The sequence below is a fragment of the Chiloscyllium plagiosum genome, unplaced genomic scaffold (assembly GCF_037043375.1).
Source record: "Chiloscyllium plagiosum isolate Xiang-an unplaced genomic scaffold, Cpla_swu_hap1 HiC_scaffold_35, whole genome shotgun sequence".
NCBI classification, from domain to species: domain Eukaryota; kingdom Metazoa; phylum Chordata; class Chondrichthyes; order Orectolobiformes; family Hemiscylliidae; genus Chiloscyllium; species Chiloscyllium plagiosum.
Genome location: NW_028270173.1, coordinates 53,113,752 through 53,137,525, shown reverse-complemented (window position 1 = coordinate 53,137,525; position 23,774 = coordinate 53,113,752). Strand labels below are relative to the sequence as shown.

The following is a 23,774-nucleotide window of genomic DNA, read 5'->3' as shown; positions in this document are numbered from 1 at the left end:
TCATAAACTTCTCCATGAAGGACAGGTGATACGGAACGGTCCAACTATTCGGAGCGTTCCGCGGCAGCGAGGCCAGGCCCATCCTTCGCAACACCGGGGACAGGTAGAACCTCAGTACGTAGTGACACTTGGTGTTTGCGTACCAGGGATACACACACAGCTTGATGCAGCCACACACAAAGGTGGCCATCAGGGTGAGGGTGGCATTGGGTGTGTTTTTTCCCCCGTTGCCCAGATCGTTGTACAGCGAGTCCCTTCGGACCCGGTCCATCTTTGACCTCCATATAAATTGGAAGATGGCCCGGGTGACTGCAGCGGCACAGGTTCTGGGAATAGACCAGACCTGTGCCACGTATAACAGCAATGACAGTGCCTCACACCTGATGACCAGGTTTTTTTCCCGTGATGGAGAGCGACCGTAGCTTCCATCTGCCCAGTTTCTGCCTCACTTTGCTGATACGCTCCTCTCAAGACTTGGCACACACCCCAGCCCCCCGAACCAAATACCCAGCACCTTTAGGTGATCGGTCCTGACGGGGAAGGGGATCGAGGATTGGTCAGCCTATTTCCCGAAGAGCATGGCCTCGCTCTTGCCTCGGTTTACCTTGGCCCCCGAGGCCCGATCGAACTGGTCACAGATGCACATGAGTCTGCGCACAGACAGCGGATCTGAGCAGAAAACGGCGATGTCATCCATGTACAGGGAGGCCTTACCTGCAGGCCCCCGCTGCCAGGAATCGTCACCCCTCTCAGGCTCGCATCCTTCCTGATGGACTCGGCAAATGGCTCTATGCAGCACACAAACAAGGCGGGAGAGAGAGGGCAGCCCTGCCTGACCCCAGATCTGACTGGGAAGCTATCTGATTCCCACCCATTGATTGAGACTGCACTGACTCGAGGCCTGCTCCAGAAGTAACTCTCAGACCATGGGCCCTTCAGGACCCCACTCTGGGGCTCAGGGACATCTGGTACTTGTCTTGCACCAGCCAGGTCACTGTGTGCAGGGATAAACAGTGTCTTCCATATCCAGACACACAGATCTTAACACATAACACTGGATACACGGGGAAATGTACAAGTTTAAACGGATGCAAAGAGGGATGCATCCACCCGGATAGAGATGAGAGTTCAGGGTCTCACATGACCAGCTTTTATAATTGGATAGGGATCATTGTCCTTTCTAATGAAGAGTGGGAGCGGGGCTGTCGGATGGAGAATGAGGATTTCCCTCCCAATTCAGCTGCAGCACACGGTCTGTGCTTTCACCTCCTGGAGCGATCCCTGTTCCTGATGTGGGCAGCGTCTCAAACCTGCAGCTCTTGGTGTCAAACCCCTGTGTGTCTGCCTTTCAGGCTCCCGGGAACTGTGGACAGGCTCACGGTTTCACATTTAATTGGGTGTTTTTTTCCTGATACGAACCAATCATTCCCCTCTCTGTTTGAGTTGGAGGAAATGATCACATTTCCATCGAACTTGGAGAATGGACTCACTACAGACGTTTTTCTTTGTCATTTCCAGTCCATTATCAGCAGCTTTTACCCCAATCCGTTTTTGATGGGAATAGGGAGAGTGGATTCCCAGAATGTTGCTGATCCTTCTCTCCATCTCCCTGTGTTTTTCCCGGGTCTCTCCCGGTAAGTACAGAATTCAGTTTCCATTCTCTCTCTCTCTGTGTGTCTGGGGTGAATGTGAGTCTCTTGGGGAGAGTTTGAAATGGGGGATGTTTGATCAGCCGCCTGTTATACAGCCAGCCTGATCTTTTACACATTGAAGGCAGCACAGTCTGGGAGACTCTGATGAGATTTGTGTCCAGGTCTCCTGACAGCAGGATGTAGAAACCCCGAGATCAGAGAAGCTCCGAGCAAATGGGAAATGGTTCCAATGGAGAATTTTAATTTTCACATCGATTGGGAGAAGCCAGACAGCTTCATCATTCCTGGTCTAAAGTCTTGTAAACTCTGCGGGGAGGAGAAGGATACTCCATGTTTAACCCAGCCCAGGCTCAGGGATCCATGATGGAGGTGACTCAGCAAGTCTGAGTCTATAGTGCTCCACCACATCTCCTCCACTTCCCGCTCCTCCGCACTTGAGCCCCGCCCCTCCAATCGCCACCAGGACAGAACCCCACGGGTCCTCACCTACTACCCCACCAAACTCCATGTACGTCGTATCATCTTCAACATTTCCGCCACCTCCAAACGGACCCCACCACCAAGGATATATTTCCCTCCCCTCCCCTATCAGCGTTCCGAAAAGACCACTCCCTCCATGACTCCTTCGTCAGGTCCACACCCCCCACCAACTCAACCTCCACTCCCGGCACCTTCCCCTGCAACTGCAAGAAATGCAAAACTTGCACCCACACCTCCCCCCTTACTTCCCTCCAAGGCCCTAAGGGATCCTTCCATATCCGCCACAAATTCACCTGCACCTCCACGCACATCATTTATTGCATCTGCTGCACCCGATGTGGCCTCCTCTATATTGGGGAGTCAAGCCGCCTACTTGCGGAATGCTTCAGAGAACACCTCTGGGACACCCGGACCAACCAACCCAACCACCCCGTGGCTCAACACTTAAACTCCCCCTCCCACTCCACCAAGGACATGCAGGTCCTTGGACTCCTCCATTGCCAGACCATAGCAACACGACGGTTGGAGGAAGAGCGCCTCATCTTCCGCCTACGAACCCTCCAACCACCAGGGATGAACTCAGATTTCTCCAGTTTCCTCATTTCCCCTCCCCCCACCTTGTCTCAGTCAAGTCCCTCGAACTCAGCACCGCCTTCCTAACCTGCAATCTTCTTCCTGACCTCTCCGCCCCCACCCGATCACCCTCACCTTGACCTCCCTCCACCTATCACATTTCCAACGCCCCTCCCCCAAGTCCCTCCTCCCTACCTTTTATCTTAGCCTGTTGGACACACTTTCCTCATTCCTGAAGAAGGCCTCATGCCAGAAACATCGATTCTTCTGCTCCTTGGATGCTGCCTGACCTGCTGCGCTTTTCCAGCAGCACATTTTCAGCTCTGATCTCCAGCATCTGCAGTCCTCACTTTCTCCTCTATAGTGCTTCTCCCAAGACCGAGGCAAAGTGGGCCATCCTCCTCCACCACACTCACAAAATCAATTAAAAATAGTTTTTATTTAATGTGATTATGGCTTGGCTGGTGGTGAGAAGGGCACTGCCTGTGAGATCCTTTATGCACGCCCAGACTCTCAGCCGCACCGCACACTGCCCTCGAAGCGGCTGCGGGGGGGAACGAGACTGTCACACACCTCCTTCTGGAATGTGCCTACGCAGAAGAAGTCTGGAGAGGAATGCAGTGGTGTTTGTCGAGGTTCGTCCCGAGCAGCGCCTTGATCGGGACTCCGTGCTCTACGGCCTGTTCCCCGGGACGCACACCGAGACGAACATCAACTGTGCCTGGAGGATCATCAACTCAGTGAAGGACACTCTCTGGGCAGTCCAGAACCTGTTGATCTTCCAGCTGAAGGAGTTGACCCCGACTGAGTGTTGCAGACTGGCACATTCCAAGGTCCAGGACTACGTGTTGAGGGACATGGGGAAAGACCACCGTGTGACATCTGCCTGCCTAAAGAAGAACAGGGGCCCGCGCAGTCATTTGGGCCCTGCTGACGCCTCAGCTAAATGTATGGACATATGAATGATAAACGTACAGACCTGTGTATAAAAATGATAAATTCTGATCTCTGTATGTAAATGTTTACGTATGTATGGCATGACCAACTGTACAGACCATCAAATTATTTTATGAATAAAGTGTATTTTTGAATTAAAAATATGTAATTAGTGGTTTAGTCCTAAATTTATACAGTTCAGTCTCCTGTAAAAATGACTAGGGGGGAATGGAGCCCCTCCCCAGCTGCAGCAGAGGCGTCCGCAGCTGCCCGGGGGACTTACCTACGGTGGTGAGCCTCGCGAAAATAATCTCCAAACTCGATGCGAAGATCGATGCTTTCATAGAAGAGTCCCGAAGGCAGTGGAATTCATTCTCGGCCGCGCTAGAAAAGCACGCCCGAGACATCGAAGAAATCGAGCGCCGAGTCGGAGGGGCGTAGCGAAAGGCCGCGACCTCCAAGGCCATTGCAGAATCGGCCCTGGATCGGGTCCGGACGCTCGAGCAGCGAGTCCGGACCTTAGAGAATCACATTGACAACCTCGAGAATCGAGGTCGTCGATAAAATATTTGCTTGCTGGGCCTTCCCGAACGGGCATAAGAAGGCCAGCTTATAAGGTTCCTTGAACAGTGGCTTCCACAGTTATTGAATCTGGAGGCTGGATCAGGCCAGGTAAGGGTAGAATGGGCCTACCAGGTTGCAATACATGGGCCCGGCTCGAACCAGCGCCCCCGCCCGGTCCTGTTCCGGCTGCAGAGCTGTAAGGTGAGGCAGATACTCTTGGAAGCCTCCAGAAATCTTGGGAAAGATCCACCAGCCATGACTCATAAAGGATCCAAGATTATGTTATTTCAGGACTTTTCCCCAGCTTTGGTCCGAAAGAGGAAGGCGTTTGATGAAGCAAAGAAGTGTTTAAGGGATTTAAACATTCAATACTCTTTGCGCTACCCAGCTATACTACGCTATAGCCATGAAGGGTCCATGTTTAACTTCGGATCACCGGAGAAGGCCAAGGAACTTTTGGACTCTCTTCGACAAATTATAAGAGTTAGTCGATGTTGTTTTGCCCTACCCCACCCCGGTTTATCCCCCACCTTTGTTTTCCTTTTATTATCTTACTGTTTATTATTATCTCACTGTTTATTATTATCTCCGGGGGGTGGGAAGAAGGGCTTATTTATTCATCCTTTACTTAGCGATTTCCTTTCCTCCTTTTTTTATATATGTATATTGTATATATAGGCTAGAGTTTCTAGTTAATGTAGATGGGGGGAATGGTGGCTACCTTATCTTATTTTATCTTTGTCCTTGGGAGCGGGGTTGTTTTCCCCTGTTATTTTGTATTAATATATTTAATTATTATTTGCTGAGACTGTAATTTTATAGTCATATATGTTCATATATGGTATTAACATTACCAAATATATTCAGGTGTTGGTGTGGGTGGGGGTGGGGAGGTGAATAGGGTACTCACTGTTAGTTCTAATTCAGCAGTATACTTGAATTTTCTTTATCCTATCGTGGGGTGCCTGGGTCAAGGGTGGGGCACTGGTTGGGAGAGGTTATGATGGGTGTTTTGGAAAGGAAGTGATGCCCCCTGGGAATAAGGGGGAAGATCTCCATTTAAGTATGTTTTATACTTTCTTTTACTATATAGAAATAGTTTTTTTTATTATATTGATCTGAATGTACTGAAGAGCTTTTAAATTGTGAATTTTATATGTTCTATGCTCGTGATGGTTTGGATAAATACAGGTTTTGTTGTGATCTGATGTTAACACATTCCGAGCAGGTATATCACTGCTCAATTTATGTTATATCCGTTGGAATTTTTTTTTCTCTTGAATAATGTAAGAATTTTAATGATACACTCTGGTTAGTTGTAAGTTAAATGAGTAGTTAGTTGAGTTTTGTCTTTTTTTTCTCTTGGTATTTCTTTTTTCTTGTCTGATAGATTTTGATTATCATTTATTTAAGATTTAACTGTATATCAATGTTTATACTTGGGTCTTTTTTTTAGTTTTCTTTTGTAAACTTGTGAAAAAAAAACCCAGCCCATGCTCAGCTGTGATGCCCTCATGGTTGAATAGGCCGGCTTATCTCAGACACCAACATCCTACTGACCGTGTATAAAGGGCTGATTAAAAAGTTTAGTGAAGGACAGTGAGGATCCTGCTCTGGATTGTCCATCCCCCTGTTTGACAGAGAGACTGTTCACACAGTGACTGTCCCCCACGGTCTCTCACACTTCATCCTCCCAAAATATTCCTGTTTCTCTTCATTTCAATCTGGATTCACTCACCCCATATCTTTCCTGGTTATGGATAAACCTGCCCTCGGATTATCCTGAATTCCTCACTCCAGATGGACCATGGGCAGGAGAGTCCCTTCAATATTTTTCTTCCATTTATGCCAGATTCCTGTTCCAGGTTAGTGATTTTCTGTTTAATATCCAGTCACTGGATTGTGTCCCAGCCTCTCCCTGTGTCCACACTGACTCCATCGAGTATCTGAGTGACCCTGATTCTGTGTTTACTCCCTGTTCTGAGAGGCTGCAGCAGCTAATTCTGACCCAGTTGAATCTGATTCTGTTGATTATAACAGACAGGATTCTGACAGTGTTATAATTTGGTGGGTTATTGGAGATTGTCACTGTGTGGATGGGCCTCACTTTGACCAGCTGGAAGTGTGTGTAATTGTTTTCAGCCTGACCTTTACAGATATAACATGTTGAAAGTGTTTTTATGGGCAGTCTCTCACATTAGCGATGTCCCTGATGTCTGTGATGTGATTCTAGTTTTGTAGCCCAGATATATTAATATGATGTTTATTTTCGTGTTGAGTAACTTCCTGCTTTCATTGTTTGCTTTATAGAGACTAATGTAATCACTGTGATTTACACAGTTGTTTCTGGAATTAAGAATTTTCCTGAGGTTACAAACACTGCAACAGTCAATGGAGTTATCATAGCTTCTCGTGACAGTAAAACCCAACAGTGCATCCCCAGGCAGCAGTTCATGGCAGAATCCTTCAATGTGAATTTCTGGGATTATCTCACACACCGGGCAAAAATACGTGCAAACATAGCAAAGGAAACAATGAGTGCAATAATGAAGAGGACAAACCAGACATCTGGTAAGATGAGGCTGATTGAATTTCTCTCTTGGTTGTCCCCTTTCATCCTTTCATCATAAAACCTCATTCATTCCCAAACACTGACATTTGGTCCCCAGGACTGGGAGAGACGTAATAGACCTCGATGCTTCCCTTATCTCTGTGAGCCTTTTCCACCCACAGTGCACCACCAACATTCACCCCACTTCTTCCTATCTTTTGAGCGCCCGAAATAGGGAATTGTAGACACAGTGCAGCCAAAATGTTTTCCACGGGTTTAACAAACCGTCTTAGATTTTGTGCTCCATTCATCTATTTGCAAACCCTATTGAAATCTCAGCTTTCAGTGCGACCCACCTTCCAACCATTGCTTTCTGAGATGTTCGACTTTATCTGTGAGAGTCTGAGTCACGGAGCAGATTCAGGTAATCTTTAATGTGATCGACAGCTTCAGTTACAGCATGTGATGTTGAGTTATCCCTCTGTAATTGGCTCTCTATACAGCATCTTACACAGTTCAAGTTTACCTCAATGTATTTCATCATATCACTGAACAACAAAGAGATGGACAGGTTATTGGCCCACCCCTGGTCCTTCATGATGTTTTCTCAGACTTTCTTATCTTTCTTCTTGAGGTTTTTCACAATAGATACTGTATTCCAGTGACATCTCCCTGCTGCATCATGTTAACTGCCATTTACTGGATGCTTGCTTCAGGAATCTTTCACATTTCTCAACACAGGAAATACAAAAGAATATTGATTTTTAAATGGTCCCAACAAAGTTTGGTAGTTTCACCAAATGTTAGAATTCTTCAGCTAACAAACTGTGTCTTAAAGTGTTCATTCAATCCACATTTCAATATCTGCTGATCTCAGTTTTCATTCCTGTAGTAATGGGGAGGGTGGGGGGAGGGGGGGTGGTGTGGAGAGAGCGGGGATTGTGTTTACTGTCTGAAACTGGTTTGAATCTTTTCCTCCAGTACTTTTATTGTGTTTTCTATATATATGTAGATTCACAACTACTTCAGAATCGATATCTATGATTATCTGAAGAATCATAAATGAAACCTACTCTTAATATTGTAACAGATTGATTAAATAATTCAAGAGAAACAACTAATTAGCGTGAAATGTTCTTATCTAAGAAAGCAACTGCAGCTGCACATTCTCTCTCAGTCAGTAACCTTGATTACACAGAGTTACTATTGTCCTACATGTGAAGGCTACGTGAAGCAACCATTTTCCTAAGTGCTGTAACTACTGTCAGCCATGTCCTGCTGCATTAACCATGGGCAGCCAGCAGCCATTTTGTGCCGCTCAGTCATGGGAGCCCTGACACCAGACAATGTCACACAACTTGGTTCTTCCTGTTATGTGAGTATCTCTGTTTCTTCAAACCTGGCCCTATGCAGTAACATCTTACAGGCACCCCGAAAGTAGAAATGTCACTGCAACATATCACAGGGTAGGAAAGTATCGCAGATGCTGGAAATCTGAAATTTAAAATGCTGGAAATTCAAAGCTGGCCAGGCAGCATCCATCGAGAGATAAGCAGAGACAATCAAGAGTTGTGTAAAGATTTGTAGCTTGGGTGCCGGTTGCCATGGGAAGGGTATGGTCGCTGAGCTAGAAAGTTGATTTGCAGACATTTCATCCCCTGTCTAAGTGACATCTCCAGTGCTTCAGAGCCTCCTGTGAAGCGCTGCTGTACTGTGCTTTCTGGAATTTATTTGGCTCTGTTCCTTCTGATTCCAGTTGTTCATTGGAGTGGCCGGTATAAAGGGCCTAGGTAATGTGTTTGTTGATGGAGTCTGTAGATGACTGGCGTGCTTCGAGAAATTCTCTGGCTGTTCTCTGTTTAGCTTGTCCTATGATGGTTGTGTTGATTCAGTCGAATTTGTGGTCCTTGGCTTCTGTATATTTGGCTATCAGGGACAGCTGGTCAAAGTATTTAGTGGCTAGTTGGTGTTCATGGATGTGGATTGCTCGTTGTCTGCCTGTTCTATATAGTGTTTCATGCAGTCTTTGCATGGTATCTTGTAAATTACCTTAGTCTTGCACATGATGGGTAAAGGGGCTTTTGTTGAAGGTTAGATCCTAGGGAGTTAAAGGTAGAGCATTGGCTTGGATAAGGGATTGACTAACTGACACAAAACAGAGGATCAGGAAAAATAGATCCTTCTCTGGATTGTGACCTGTAGCTAGTCTTGTGCTGCACGGGTTAGTTGTCAGACTTCGAGTATTTACAATCTGTATAAATGAACTGCAAGCAGGGTCAGGGTGTATCATAGTTAAACTCATAGATGATACTGATATTGGTGGGAAACCAGGCTATGATGAGAAGATAATACATTTCCAGATGGATATTGGCTGGGAGAATGGGCCAGACTCTGACAGGTGGAGGTTAATGTGGATAAGTGTGGGGTTGTTCATTTTGGCCGGAAAATAAGAAGACAAATTGTCATTTCATTGGGAAGCAGGTTCACAGTGTGTCAGTGCAGAGGGATCTGGGTGTTTTTCGCCATGAATTGCAGAAAGTGGATATGCAGGTGCAGCATATAACAAGAAAGGCGAATGGAATACTGGCATTTATTGCAAAGAACATATGACAGAGGAGGAGGTGCTGGATGTCTTGAAATGGGTAAAGATGGATAAATCCCAGGACCTGATCAGGTGTACCCGAGAACTCTGTGGGAAGCTAGAGAAGTGATTGCTGGGCCTCTTGCTGAGATACTTGTATCATCGATAGTCACAGGTGAGGTGCCAGAAGACTGGAGGTTGGCTAATGTGCTGCCACTGTTTAAGAAGGGTGGTAAAACAAGCCAGGGAACTATAGACCGATGAGCCTGACCTCGGTGGTGGGCAAGTTGTTGGAGGGAATCCTGAGGGACAAAATGTGCATGTATTTGGAAAGGCAAGGACTGATTCGGTATAGTCAACATGGTTTTGTGCGTGGGAAATTATGTCTCACAAACTTGATTGAGTTTTTTGACGAAGTAACAAAGAGGATTGATGAGGGCAGAGCGGTAGATGTGATCTATATGGACTTCAGTAAGGCGTTCGACAAGGTTCCCCATGGGAGATTGATTAGCAAGGTTAGATCTCATGGAATACAGGGAGAACTAGCCGTTTGGATACAGAACTGGCTCAAAGATAAAAGGCAGAGGTTGGTGGTGGAGGGTTGTTTCTCAGACTGGAGGCCTGTGACCAGTGGAATGCCACAAGGATTCCACTGGTCAGAGGCCTCCAGTCTGCTGGGTCCTCTACTTTTTGTCATTTACATAAATGATTTGGATGCGAGCATAAGAGGTATATTGGGGAAGTTTGCAGATGATACCAAAATTGGAGGTGTAGTGGACAGCGAAGAGGGTTACCTCAGATTACAACAGGATCTTGACCAGATGGGCCATTGGGCTGACAAGTGGCAGATGGAGTTTAATTCAAATAAGTATGAGATGCTGCATTTTGGAAAAGCAAATCTTGGCAGAATGTATACACTTAATGGTAAGGTCCCAGGGAGTGTTGCTGAACAAAGAGACCTTGGAGTGCAGGCTCATAGCTCCTTGAAAGTGGAGTCGCACGTAGATAGGATTGTGAAGAAGAAGGCGTTTGGTATGCTCCCCTTTATTGGTCAGAGTATTGAGTACAGGAGTTGGGAGGTCATGTTGCGGCTGTACAGGACATTGGTTAGGCCACTGTTGGAATATTGCATGCAATTCTGGTCTCCTTCCTATCGGAAAGATGTTGTGAAACTTGAAAGGGTTCAGAAAAGATTTACAAGGACTCGATTGGGTTGGGATATCTGGTCGGCATGGACGGGTTGGACCAAAGGGTCTGTTTCCATGCTGTACATCTCTCTGACTCTATGACTGTAAGTGTTGTTACAATTATATAAGGCATTGGTGTGACCACACCTGGAGAATTGTGTCCAGTTGTGGTCTCCTTACCTAAGGGAGGATGTGGTGACATTGCAGGCAGTTCAGAGGAGGTTCACCAGGCTGTTCCAGGGATGAAAGGGTTATTGTACGAGAAGCAATTGTATAGCTTGGGCCTGGACTCACTGGAGATCAGAGGAATGAAGGAGGATCTGATTGAGAAATATAAAATGCTCCAGGTGAATGGGAAGGTCGATGTCAAATAGATGTTCCTCTGTGGGACAGTCTCGAACAAGAGGTCATAGATATAGAGAGAGAGGAGATAGATTCAAAACTCATTTGAGAAGAAACTACCCCTTTCAGAGGGTTGTGAATCTGTGGAACTCACTGACCCAGAGCGGGGCAGAACCAATCAACAAATTCAAGAAAGAAATGGCTACGTTTCTGATGGAAAGCAGGATAATGGGGGATGGGAGCAGGCAGGAAGGTGGCGGTGAGATCAGGATAAGATCAGCCATGATCATGTTAAATGGTGGAGTGGACCCGAAGGGCTGACTTGCCCACTCTCCCTCTGAACTCCCATGTTACTAGGATTAACTGGGAATGTGTTTGAAAGCAGCATATCAAGTGTAGCACTGGAATCTATTACTTGTTGTCATTAAAATAGAAAAAAGAATTATAAAGCAAACAAAGCTAGGAATGAAGAAATATTTTAAAGATGCAGAAATTGATGGAATGATATTAATATTTTCATGTTAATTATGAGCCAATCAACAAACAGTTAGACAACTAATGAATTGAGAATATGAGGGACATGAAAGAGAACATTTGACTGTCACGGTCCATTCATGATCTGGAGATATTTTTGAATCACGTTGTGCAGATATATTGTGACCCCTTTGGGGCAGCTGGGACCTGAAACAGGGCATTCTGGGAAACCACCACTGCCCCAAAAGAGGCCAACTCATTATGTTTAATTTGTGATGAATAGATTAAACAATGAGAACAAAGTTTAAAAACACTGTAATAATTAGAGGAAATTGTACAGAAGGTAGATTCATAGAATCGTACAGCACAGAGACAGACCTTACAGTCAATTCTTTCATGCAGACCAGCTATCTTAAACTGATCTAAGTCCCATTTGTCAGCATTTCGAGTCATAGAGATGTACAGCACAGAAACAGACCTTTTGGTCCAAGTCACCCATGCCGACCAGATATCCTAAATTAATCTGGTCCCATTTGCCAGCACTTGGCCCATATCACTCTAAACCCTTCCTATTCATATACCCATCCAGATGTCTTTTAAATGCTGCAATTGTACTAACCTCCACCACTTCCTGTGGCACCTCATTCCATCCATGTACCACCCTCTGCATGAAAAGGTTGTCCCTTACGTCCCTTTCCCCTCTCTCCCTGAACTTATGCCCTCGAGTTCTGGACTCCCCCACCCCAGGATAAAGACCTTGTCTATTTATCCTATCCATGCCCTCATGACTTTATAAACCTCTATCAAGTCACCCCATAGTCTCCAATGCTCCAGCCTGTCCCAGCCTGTTCAGCCTTTCCCTTCAGCTCAAACCCGCAACCCTGACAAAATCCTTGAAAATCTTTTCTGGACCCTTCCAAGTTTCACAACATCTTTCCAATGGGAAGGAGGCCAGAATTGCATGCAATATTCGAAAAGCAGCCTTACCAATGTCCTATATAGTCACAACATAACTCCCAACTCCTGTACTCAATACTCTAACCAATAAAGGAAGGCATACAAAATGCCTTCTTCATTATCCTATCTACCTGCAAGTCTACTTTCAGGGATGCTGTGGTTCTGTTCGCCGAGCTGAAAGTTTTTGTTGCAAACGTTTCGTCCCCTGTCTAGGTGACATCCTCAGTGCTTGGGAGCCTCCTGTGAAGCGCTTCTGTGGTGTTTCCTCCGGCATTTATAGTGGCCCGTCCCTGCCACTTCCGGTTGTCAGTTTCAGCTGTCCGCTGTAGTGGCCGGTATATTGGGTCCAGGTCGATGTGTTTGTTGATGGAGTTTGTGGTTATGAAAGCAACCACCCCAATACACACAAACAAAGTTGCATCAAGACACTATTCAAAAGGGCCACAACACACTGCAGCACACCAGAACTGCAAAAAGAGAAAGAGGAACACCTGTACAAGGTATTCGCCAAAAACGGATATCCTCGCAATTTCATCAACAGATGCCTAAGGGAAAGACAACAGAACGAGGACATGCCGCAACCCAAAGGACTAGCCACACTACCATACATCAGGAGCATTTCAGAACTGACAGCCAGACTACTGCGACCACTAGGACTTATAACAGCACACAAACCAACAGCCACTCTCAGACAACAACTCACCAAAACGAAGGACCTGATACCCAGCATGAGCAAAACTAATGTAGTGTACAAAATCCAATGCAAGGACTGCACAAAACACTATATAGGACAAACAGGAAGACAGCTAACGATCCGCATCCACGAACATCAACTAGCCACGAAACGACACGACCAGCTATCCCTAGTAGCCACACACGCAGACGACAAGCAACATGAATTTGACTGGGACAACACTACCATTATAGGGCAAGCGAAACAAAGAACAGCCAGGGAATTCCTAGAAGCATGGCACTCATCCACAAACTCCATCAACAAACACATCGACCTGGACCCAATATACCGGCCACTACAGCGGACAGCTGAAACTGACAACCGGAAGTGGCAGGGACGGGCCACTATAAATGCCGGAGGAAACACCACAGAAGCGCTTCACAGGAGGCTCCCAAGCACTGAGGATGTCACCTAGCCAGGGGACGAAACGTTTGCAACAAAAACTTCCAGCTCGGCGAACAGAACCACAGCAACGAGCACCCAAACTACAAATCTTCTCACAAACTTTGAACTTTCAGGGAGCTATGAACCTGCACTCCAAGGTCTCTTTGTTCAACAGCACTCCCTCGGACCATATCATTCAGTGTATATGTCAGGCTCTGATTTGCTTTTCCAAAATGCAGCACCTCACATTTATCTAGACCAAACTCCGTCTGCCACTCCTCAGCCTGTGGGCCCATCTGATCAAGACCCCGTTGTAATCTGAGGTAACCTTCTTCAATGTCCACCACATCTCCAATTTTGGTGTCATCTGCAAACTTACTAACTATATCTCTGATGTTCACACCCAAATCATTTATATAAATGACAAAAAGCAGTAGAGCCATCACTGATCCTTGTGATATACCACTGGTCACAGGCCTCCACTCTGAAAAGCAACCTTCCACCCCCACCCTCTGTCTTCTACCTTTGAGCCAGTTCTATATTCAAATGGCTAGTTCCCCTGTATTCCATGAGATCTAACCTTGCTAACCAGTCTTCCATGTGGAACTTTGTCGAATGTCTTACTGAAGTCCGTATAGGACTACCACTCTGCCCTCATCAATCTTCTTTGTTACTTCCTCAAAAATCTCAAATCAAGTTTGTGAGACATGATTTCCCTCACACAAACCCATGCCGACTATCCCCAATCAGCCTTTGCCTTCCCAAATACGTGTAAATCCTGTCCCTCAGGATTCCCTCCAACAAAGTGCCACCACCAATGTCAGGGTCACCGGTCTGTAGTTCCCTGGGTTTTCCTTACCACCCTTCTTAAATAGTGGTACCATGTTAGCCAATCCCCAGTCTTCTTGTGACTATCGATGATACAAATATCTCAGCAAGGGGCCCAGCAATCACTTCCCTAGCTTCCCACAGAGTTCTAGGGTATACCTGATCAGGTCCTGGGGATTTATCCACTTTTATGTGTTTCATGACATCCAGCACTTCCTCCTCTGTCGTCTGGACATTTTTCAAGATGTCACCATCCATTTCCCTACATTCTATATCTTCTATGTCCTTCTCCAGAGTAAACCCTGATGCAAAATACTCATTTAGCATCTCCTCCATCTCCTCTCGCTCCATACAAAGGCTGCCTCTCCCTACTTACCCTTCTGTCCTTATTTGTAAAAACCCTTTGGATTCTCCTTAACCCTATTTGGCAAAACTATCTCTTGTCCCCTTTTTGCCCTCCTGATATCTGTCTTAAGTATACTCCTACTGCATTTATACTGTTCTAAGGATTCACTTGAACTATCCTGTCTATATTGTCATATGCTTCCTTCTTATTCTTAACCAAACCCTCAATTTCTCTTGTCATCCAGCATGCCTACACCTACCAGCCTTTCTTTTCCCCCTGACAGAAATATACTGCCTCTGGACTTCTATTGTCTCACTTTTGAAGGTTTCCCATTTTCCAACCATCCCTTTACCTGCGAACATCTGCCCCCAGTCAGCTTTTGAAAGTTCTTGCCTAATACCATCAAACTTAGCCTTCCTCCAATTTAGAACTTCAACCTTTAGGTCAGGTCTATCTTTTTCCATCACTATTTTAAAACTAATAGAATTATGGTTGCTGGCCCCAAAGTGCTCCTCCACTGACACCTCAGTCACTTTTACCTTATTTCCCAAGACTCAGTCAAGTTTTCCTCCTTCTCTAGTAGGTACATGCACATACTGAATCATAAAGTTTTCTTGTACACAAATTCCTCTCCATCTAAACGCTTAACACTATGGCAATCCCAGTCTATGTTTGGAAAGTTGAAATCCCCTTCCATAACCACCCGATTATTCTTACAGATAACTGAAATCTCCTTACAAACCTGTTTCTCATTTTTCCACTAACTATTAAGGCATCTACAATCCCAGAAAGGTGATCATCCCTTTCTTATTTCTCAGTTCCACCCAAATAACTCACCTTGATGTACTCCCAGGAATATCCTCCTTCAGTTATACTATCCCTTTTCAAAAATGCCGCTCCCCTTCCTCTCTTGCCCACCCCCCACCGACCCCACCGCTTGCAATCCTTCTCTGACATTTGTATCCTGGAACATTAAGCGACCAGGCCTGATCATCCTTGAGCCACATTTCTGTAATTGCTATGATATCCCAGTCCCATGTTCCCAGCCATGCCCTGAGTTCATTTGCCTTCTCTATTCGGCCTCTTGCATTGAAGTAAATGCAGTTTAATTTATCACTGCTATCTTGTTGTCTGCTATGTTCCTTCCTGCCCCAGCTGTTTGACTAACTCCCTTTCCCAACTGTACCAGTCTCGGCTTGATCACTTTTCTCAATATCTCCCTGGGTGTGCCCCCTCCCTCCACCTTACTCATTTAAATCCTCCTGAGCAGCTCTAGCAAATCTCCCTGCCAGTATATTAGCCCCCTTCCAATTTAGATGCAATCTATCCTTCTTGTACAGGTCACTTCTACCTCAGAAGAGATTCCAAAGATCCAAAAATGTGAAACCCTCTCCCATATACCAGCTCCTCAGCCACGTATTCATCTGCTCTATCCTCCTATTTCTACCCTCACTAGTTCGCAGCACCAGGAGTAATCAAGATATTACTACCCTCGAGGACCTCCTTTTTAAATCTCTGCCTAACTCTCTATATTCTCCATTCTGAATCTCATCCTTTTCCCTTCTTATGTCGTTGGTTCCAACATGTACAATGACCTCCTGCTTGTCCCTCTCCCCTTTTGAGAACATTCTTCACTCTGTCTGAGATATCCTTGATCCTGAGACCAGGGAGTTAACACACCATTCTGATTTTTCACGGCTGGTCACAGAAACGTCGTCTGTGCCTCTGAATAGAGAGTGTCGTGACACAATCGATTGCTTGGAACCCGACGTACCCGTCATTACATGAGAGCCAGTCTTGATACCAGAAACTTGGCTGTTCCTGTTACATTCACCTGAGACTCCATCACCCCTTACATTTTCCAAAACAGCATACTTGTTTGAAATGGGAATAGCCACAGGAGACTCCTGCACTTCGTGCCTAACTCTCCTACCTTTCCTGGAGGTAACCCATCTATCTGACCGTATCTGCGGCTTTTCTGCCTTCCTGTAACTGCCATCCATCACACCCCATTGCTCTAGCAAATTCCTCATTGCCTTCAACTGTAGCTCCAACCGATCCATGCGATTCAATAGGATTCGCAACCAAACACATTTCCTGCAAACATAATCATCAGTAACATGAAAACTCTCCCTAACCTCCCACATCCGACAGGAAGAGCATATCACTCTACTAAAGGCTATCACTGCTCCTTCACAATCTACGGATCCAGAAAATATCACCGTCTTATTGCGCTGGAAAGCAGTGCTCCAGGCTAACTGGGAATGTTTGGTTTATATTTCTAAACATTTAATCAAGAGACAGGATACAATTAAACAAATAATCAAAACAGAATTTACTCTATTCAGTTCTGCAGACTTCCAGAAAGGTTACATATTAAAAATTATGAATGTATCTGTTCCTGTGCTGGTTCCTCCAAGGTCAGCTGTGAATTTCGCTGTTTGCTACCTTTCCAAGACACACTTTGATATCCACAGATACGTGAACTCTTTGTCTGCCTTTCCTCCTTACCCAAAATGCAACACCTTTTATTTAAATTAAACTCCTCAGCCCTGTTTTGGTGTCATCTGCAAATGAACCATTACTGACCATTCCTCCTATCTGCACATCCAAATCATTTATAAAACTGACAGAAGATGGACACAGGGAGTGAGTAACTTAAAGAGATTGATTCTCATCTCCATTCAGCCAGGCTCAGGGGAAGAGATTGCACAGCTCCACGCAGGGAGAGGGTCCTTGTAAATAACACACAGAGTCTGAGCGTGGGCCAGAGCCTGTGGGAGGCTGACAGAGTGGTCACTGACAGACATGGACTACATCCCCCAGAATGCAGCCTGTGATTGAGACAAATGATCAGAAGGACTGGGCCTGTCGTTCCAGGACAGTGGGAATGTGAGTGCTGGAATTCTGACCTGGATCAGAGAGCATATTGCTTATTTGCTCCAGGTTGAGGTGTGAGACAGCAGTTGGAGAAAGGGGCAGTGCTGCCTGAGTCTGGGACCCTCTGACAGCACAGGCCTTGGGGATTAGCCCCATGTGTAACTCCCTCACCCCCTGGGCCTGGTACAGGATAATTTGACTGGATTGTTTCTCTGGTTAAATAATTTGTTAATTATCTATGTCTGTTTGATCACTGACAGGAATTCACACTTTTCAACAGATAACTACTGTTGAGGTCAGTGATGACGGCAGCATTAAGAAATCGATGAGATTTGGATTTGATGGAAAGGATTTTATCAGTTTAGAACCAGACACAATGAGATGGATCACATCCAATCCCATTGCAGTGATGACTAAAGAGAAATGGGATTCTGATGAATCCTGGAACAACTACTGGAAAAGAAATCTGGAAGAACTCGCTGTTGAATATTTAAACAGATATCTGGAAGCTGGAAAAGATTATTTCAAAAGGAAAAGTATGTATTTCTGTTTTGCTCCATGTTCTGATCTAGCCTCACTGATCTATGAAACCGCTCTCCCATTCCATTCAGTGTCTGTCTATTGTTTGTGATTTCACCCTTTCCCATCACAGTTCAGCCTGAAGTGTTCATCTCCAGGAGGGAGCCCAATGGTCAGGACAAGCCGCTCACTCTTTCCTGCCTAGTCACTGGGTTTGATCCTGTAGACATCGAGGTGACCTGGCTAAGGAATGGAGAGGTCATGTCTGAGACCCAATCCTCAGGGGTTCGACCGAACCATGACGGGACCCATCAGATCCAGAAAGAGATTGAGATCAATGTTGGGGATGAGGATCAATACTCCTGTCACATTGAACACAGCAGCCTGGCAGAGGCCCAGCTCTATCAGTGGGGTAAGTGACAGGTGAAATCATTTAGAGGACACTTTTTCACTTCCTTGTTTGCAACTACCCACCTTGTTCTCTGCGTTGATATGTCATGTTGGTCTCACTGAGTTAAAGATTTCAATTCTAAGTTTGAAAGGGTCACCGAATTCCAGAGCCTTTAGGGGATTCCAGATTCCCAAAGACCTGTGAAGTACTCGTCGATTTCACTCCGGAATAATCTCACTAGAATTACAAGCAGATTCCCTTGTATTCCAGGCTTCAGCACAAGACATGGGCCCAGATTGTCCAGCAGCCAGACACCCTGCGAGAGGAGGGTGTGGACCCGTCAGAATTCCTGACTCACGGAATGGGATTTGTCCGGGAAGTTTCAACTTCCAATGGACAATTACCTCAAACCGGAACCCTCTGGAAAGATCTCAGGTTCTGAGGTTAGGGATTAGAAGCTTCTTTAACTCCTAGTGTGATGATGCTGTCACTTTAAAAGGTTGTTGGTGTCCTAGTTTTTGTTTGGAAGAGAGGTTGTAAGGCAGAGGCACCAAACATGCTGCTGGTGATGACTGAGGTAAACCAGTTGTAAGGCCTTGGGGTTTTATTTTAAGCTGGAACAATAGAAGCAGTCTGAATGGGTATGGCCAGCTCTTACAGATCCAGATTTCTCAGTTTGTTTTTTTTCAGTTACATCAGAAGCTTTTGGGGTCTCAAAAGAGTTGGCAGCTTCAGTGAGTGTCACCTGGCTACTACTCTCTGCATTTATTTCTTGATATTGTTTCCTCTGGGACTGGAGAACTGCATGTAAGAATCTGTGTCTGAATTTACCTTTTTGCCAAGGTGTTTATGGGATGTAACAATTGGAACAGTTAATTAATAATAAGTACTGTATTCGGTTACATTTTTCAATTGTTAAGTTATTCAAAATTCCTTTTTTGTTTTTATTTTAATGACAGCGTTTAAATAAATTGTGTTTTGCTTAACATTGAGTTGTTTGAACACTTGCATTGTATCTGGAACACTGCACTTCCCATCCAGTTTTAAAATAAGAAGCAGTTCAGATCTAGGCTACCTTCTTCAGATATTTTGAGGGGGCCTGATCTGGTCCCTAACAGACTGAGAAAACCGACCATCTCCAAAAGTACTGCTGATCCCTCCATTCACACACTGACGAGGATATCTGGTCAGTGTGGGCAAGTTGGACTGAATATACACACTTGTTGTGTGACTCTTTAACTCTTTGACACCATCCCCTCAAAATACATGACCTGATATTCTGCAACCAACACTTGACCTCTCCCCAGCACCAACACCAGCTCACCGCCTCCAGACGTCTGTCAGACTCACAGTGCATCACCCTGGACAGACAACTGGGACACAACACAGAACTCCACAACTGGATCCCTAACAAGGCCCCCTCACCAGCCCACTGTGGCACCCAAACCCCATTCCATTGGTACTCAACATCCCCAACACTCACCAGTGAGTTCCCAAACTGCCCCTTGCCCAACCACTGAGGAAGTGCCTTTCTGGGAGACCGAACTACACCCCTCCAACCATTCACTCACTCCTTCACCTCACCCAAGGCCGATCTACCCCACCAGCACTAGTAAGGACAGGACACAGAGATATTGGGGAGAATGGGAACTGAACTGTCTGGGGAGGTAACCCCCAGGACAGGCACAACACGATGTTTATACCCCTATCAATGGGATCCTTGGTGACTTCACTGGAGAGTGAAATCGGGAGAGGGTCAAACCCGCATTTCAACCAATCCTAACAGCCCGGAGCAGTTATAATTGTTCCCAATTAACACAGGGTTAGAAATAAATCCAGGAACAGAGAGAATCCTGATATATTTCCAATGTGTTTCAGAAAATCTGAAAAGCAATTGGCTGCATTCCCAACTTGGAAGTCTCATTGCATCAATGGTCATTCTATTGGCTGTTATTGTCGGGATAGTCGGAATAATCAACCTGAAATGGTCACGGAGAGGTAAGAATCAGAGAGAGGGGAATGTGGAACTGAGGGGACAGAGTGAGTGTGGGGGAGTCTCCAGTACTGGGAGTACAGGGCACTGTGGGGAATGGAACTGATTGAATTCCCACACACAGATACACATGTATAAACACGTCTCGTTCCCTGTCTGATCTTCCTTTATGTGATCAGCCCAGACCAGGTCTAATATTGATCATTAGACCCACTGCACCCAATCAGACCCTCACTGACTGAATATTAATGGAATGGAAGGGATTTTCTGCATCTCCATAAAGTGTAAGGATGGAGGGGAGTATGGGAATGAGGATTTCTGACACAATCCCTGTAAAACCTTCCTTCCTGCCTTGTTTGGGCACCATCTCCTTGATAAATTTTGAAGATCTCTCTCCCTTAATGAGTTTGTGCAGTTTTGGATGACTTATTACTTTGGTTTGACCCTCGGCGTGTGACTCTGATACCGATCATGTTATTCCAGGCATTTGGTTTGTCTCCAGTACCACCGTATTTTTAATGTTTTGGAATGATCTCTCTGCCCCATTTAATGGGATTCTGGGTCATCCCTTCTCTTGTTATCCAGCTGTTGACACTTTCCTCCCACCATCTGACATTTGTGATCACCTGCAGAGACTCCACTCACCCCATTTGGATGATCTTTTGATCTCCCTGCTGATAAGTTCGGTGTCTGTGAGCTTCTCTCTCACTTCACCTGAGGAAGGGGCTACGCTCAGAAAGCTTGTGATTTCAAACAAACCTGTTGGACTGTAACTTGGGGCCGTGTGTGATTTCTGACTGTGTTCACTCGAGTCCAATACCTACACCTCCACATCAGTCTCCATTCCCTCACACTTGTTGTGTTCTCACTCTCTGAGAATGGATTATTCCCCATCCTAATGGACATTTATTTTGTTTCTGCAGGTTCACCAAATGGGACCTACACAACAGCTCCCAGTAAGTGACTGAGGGGACAGAGTGTTGGGAATGATGGATAAGGTAATGGGAGGTGTAGAGTAGATTCCCTACAGTGTGGAAACAGGTCCTTCAGCCCACCAAGTCCACACAGGCCCTCCAAAGAGTAACCCACCCAGACCCATTCCCCTACCCTATATTTACCCCTGACTAACACACCTAACACTATGGGCAATGTAACATGGCCAATTCACCTGACCTGCACACCTTTGGATTGTGGGCAGAAACCGGAGCACCCGGAGGAAACCCACACAGACACGGGGAGAATGTGCAAAATCCGCACAGTCACCCGAGGTGGGAATTGTACATGGGTCCCTGGTGCTGTGAGGCAACAGTGCTAACCACTGAGCCACCGTGCTGCCCCTATTAGAGTGTAGAGCTATATTTGCCAGGGTGTTGCTGAGGGTGATGGGTCCGTCTCCTCACAATGCTGTTTCTCAGCCAACACTCTCTTATCGTCCTGTTTCTCTACTCCATGTCCCCAGTGCTCTCCTTCGAATTGTCACCCTCCATTCTCTTCCCCCACTGCCCCTCCCTCCACTCACTCACCCTTAATTCCCAATGGGGGGTGGGCTCAGAGAGTCTGGTTAGTTAGTGCTGAGGGTGATTAAATCCTGGGTCCACTGAGTGATAGAGAATATCTCACACTGTCTCATTTTATATTTGATATAACTTCTCACATTCTGTTTTTATTTTCTCAGCTTCTGATATCTCTGGTGCAGCTTCTTCATGATTCAGTAAGTGACATGTCAACTTTTCTCTGACGGAAATTTATTCAGATTTATATTCTCTAGATTTATTTGTAGCATTTTCACATCCCTCCTAACCCTGTCCCACCCTCCCAGACACTGTTAAACCCTGTCAGACTAATTCCCCTCCCCTCCTGGCTCTGTCCCACCCTCCCAGTCACTGTTAAACCCTGTCAGACTAATTCCCCTCCCCTCCTGGCCCTGTCCCACCCTCCCAGTCACTGTTATATCCTGTCAGACTAATCCCCCTCCTCTCCTGACCCTGTCCGACCCTCCCAGTCACTGTTAAACCCTGTCAGACTAATTCCCCTCCTCTCCTGACCCTGTCCCACCCTCCCAGTCACTGTTAAACCCTGTCAGACTAATTCCCCTCCCCTCCTGACCCTGTCCCACCCTCCCAGACACTGTTCAACCCTGTCAGACCAATTCCCCTCCCCTCCTAACCCTGTTCCAAGCTCCCAGACACTGTCAAACCCTGTCAAACTGATTCCCCTCCCCTCCTGACCCTGTCCCACCCTCCCAGTCACTGTTAAACCCTGTCAGACTAATTCCCCTCACCTCCCCGACCCAGTCCCATCCTCCCAGACACTGTTAAACCCTGTCAGACTAATTCCCCTCCCCTCCTGACCCTGTCCCACTCTCCCAGACACTGTTAAACCCTGTCAGACTAATTCCCCTCCCCTCCTGACCCTGTCTCACCCTCCCAGACACTGTTAAACCCTGTCAGACCAATTCCCCTCCCCTCCCACCCAATCACTGGTAAACCCTGTCCGATTAATTCCCCTCCCCTTCCCAACCTGAAGTGAGTGCCTTGTATCTGTCCATTCCTGACCTTGTGGGTTTCCTGGGCCCCACTGCAGGACATTACTGGAGCCTCATTGCGGAATAAAAGGACTCTCCTGTTCCAGTGTGAACATGGACACCATTGTCTATCCTTCCATATCACAGCAGACACACAGAATTACAGCTCATTGTTCACACTCAATTCCTTCAGGACTGAGGTCAATTTTTCTGGGAATGTGTTTCCACAGATTGGGCAGTGGTTCCCAGATCCCCAGGTTTGGATCCTGATTCTTCAAGTGAGACCTTCTCAAGCCGTGTTTCCATCCCGTCTCAGAAATGTGAGCAGTGTCACCGTCAGAGGGATCTTCACAGATGGTTCCTCCCTCACACTTTCTCATCCTCACTGTCTTCAGTGGGTCACTGATTGACCTGAAATGAAGCAACGTCCTGAGGGAACTCGGAGACAGTTTTTATATTGAAAGAAATTGATTTTGCATTTGACGTTTACAAATTTCAAATGTTATGTAAATCTCTGTACATAAATATCAGTTTTACATATTCTAATTCTTAAATAAGTATATAAATATTATAAATCTGAGTTATTGTTGAATACTAATATCTATCACTACTTATCACCATTGTTTAACTACAATCACCAATATGTGTCATTTGTAATAATTAAAAGTTATTTATTGACTTATTAATTTTGATATTTTTATTAATATTTCACAAGAACAATTCTATTCATTTACACAGCAGCAGCTTGTGGCTCTTGGAACCAGCAGATGCTGAGCTTCAATTCAATGTGAACTGGGGGAGTTAAGACCATATCCATCTGCCTCTATTGTAAAATCCAATTCCCAGATGATTACTCCTTACCCGTCAACACAATCAGGG

At 45.7% G+C, this 23,774-nt stretch overlaps 1 protein-coding gene across 1 annotated transcript; it reads left to right on the top strand.

The window, feature by feature from the left end:
- Positions 1-1,583: 1,583 nt before the first annotated feature.
- LOC148140898 (class I histocompatibility antigen, F10 alpha chain-like) lies at positions 1,584-22,078 on the top strand. The gene is made up of 7 exons (XM_087979044.1): positions 1,584-1,634; positions 6,546-6,776; positions 17,729-18,004; positions 18,121-18,399; positions 20,257-20,376; positions 21,295-21,327; positions 22,047-22,078. The coding sequence occupies exons 2-7, from the start codon at positions 6,659-6,661 to the stop codon at positions 22,076-22,078; spliced, it is 858 nt and encodes a 285-aa protein (XP_087835170.1). The 5' UTR covers positions 1,584-1,634; positions 6,546-6,658.
- Positions 22,079-23,774: the final 1,696 nt, after the last annotated feature.

Bases quoted from the DNA above. Each gene is read 5' to 3' on its own strand.
- LOC148140898 (XM_087979044.1), top strand. From the start codon at position 6,659: ATGGCAGAATCCTTCAATGTGAATTTCTGGGATTATCTCACACACCGG. The intron at 18,005-18,120 runs GTATGTATTTCT...TTCCCATCACAG, and splicing joins AGATTATTTCAAAAGGAAAA to TTCAGCCTGAAGTGTTCATC. The intron at 20,377-21,294 runs GTAAGAATCAGA...TTGTTTCTGCAG, and splicing joins CCTGAAATGGTCACGGAGAG to GTTCACCAAATGGGACCTAC.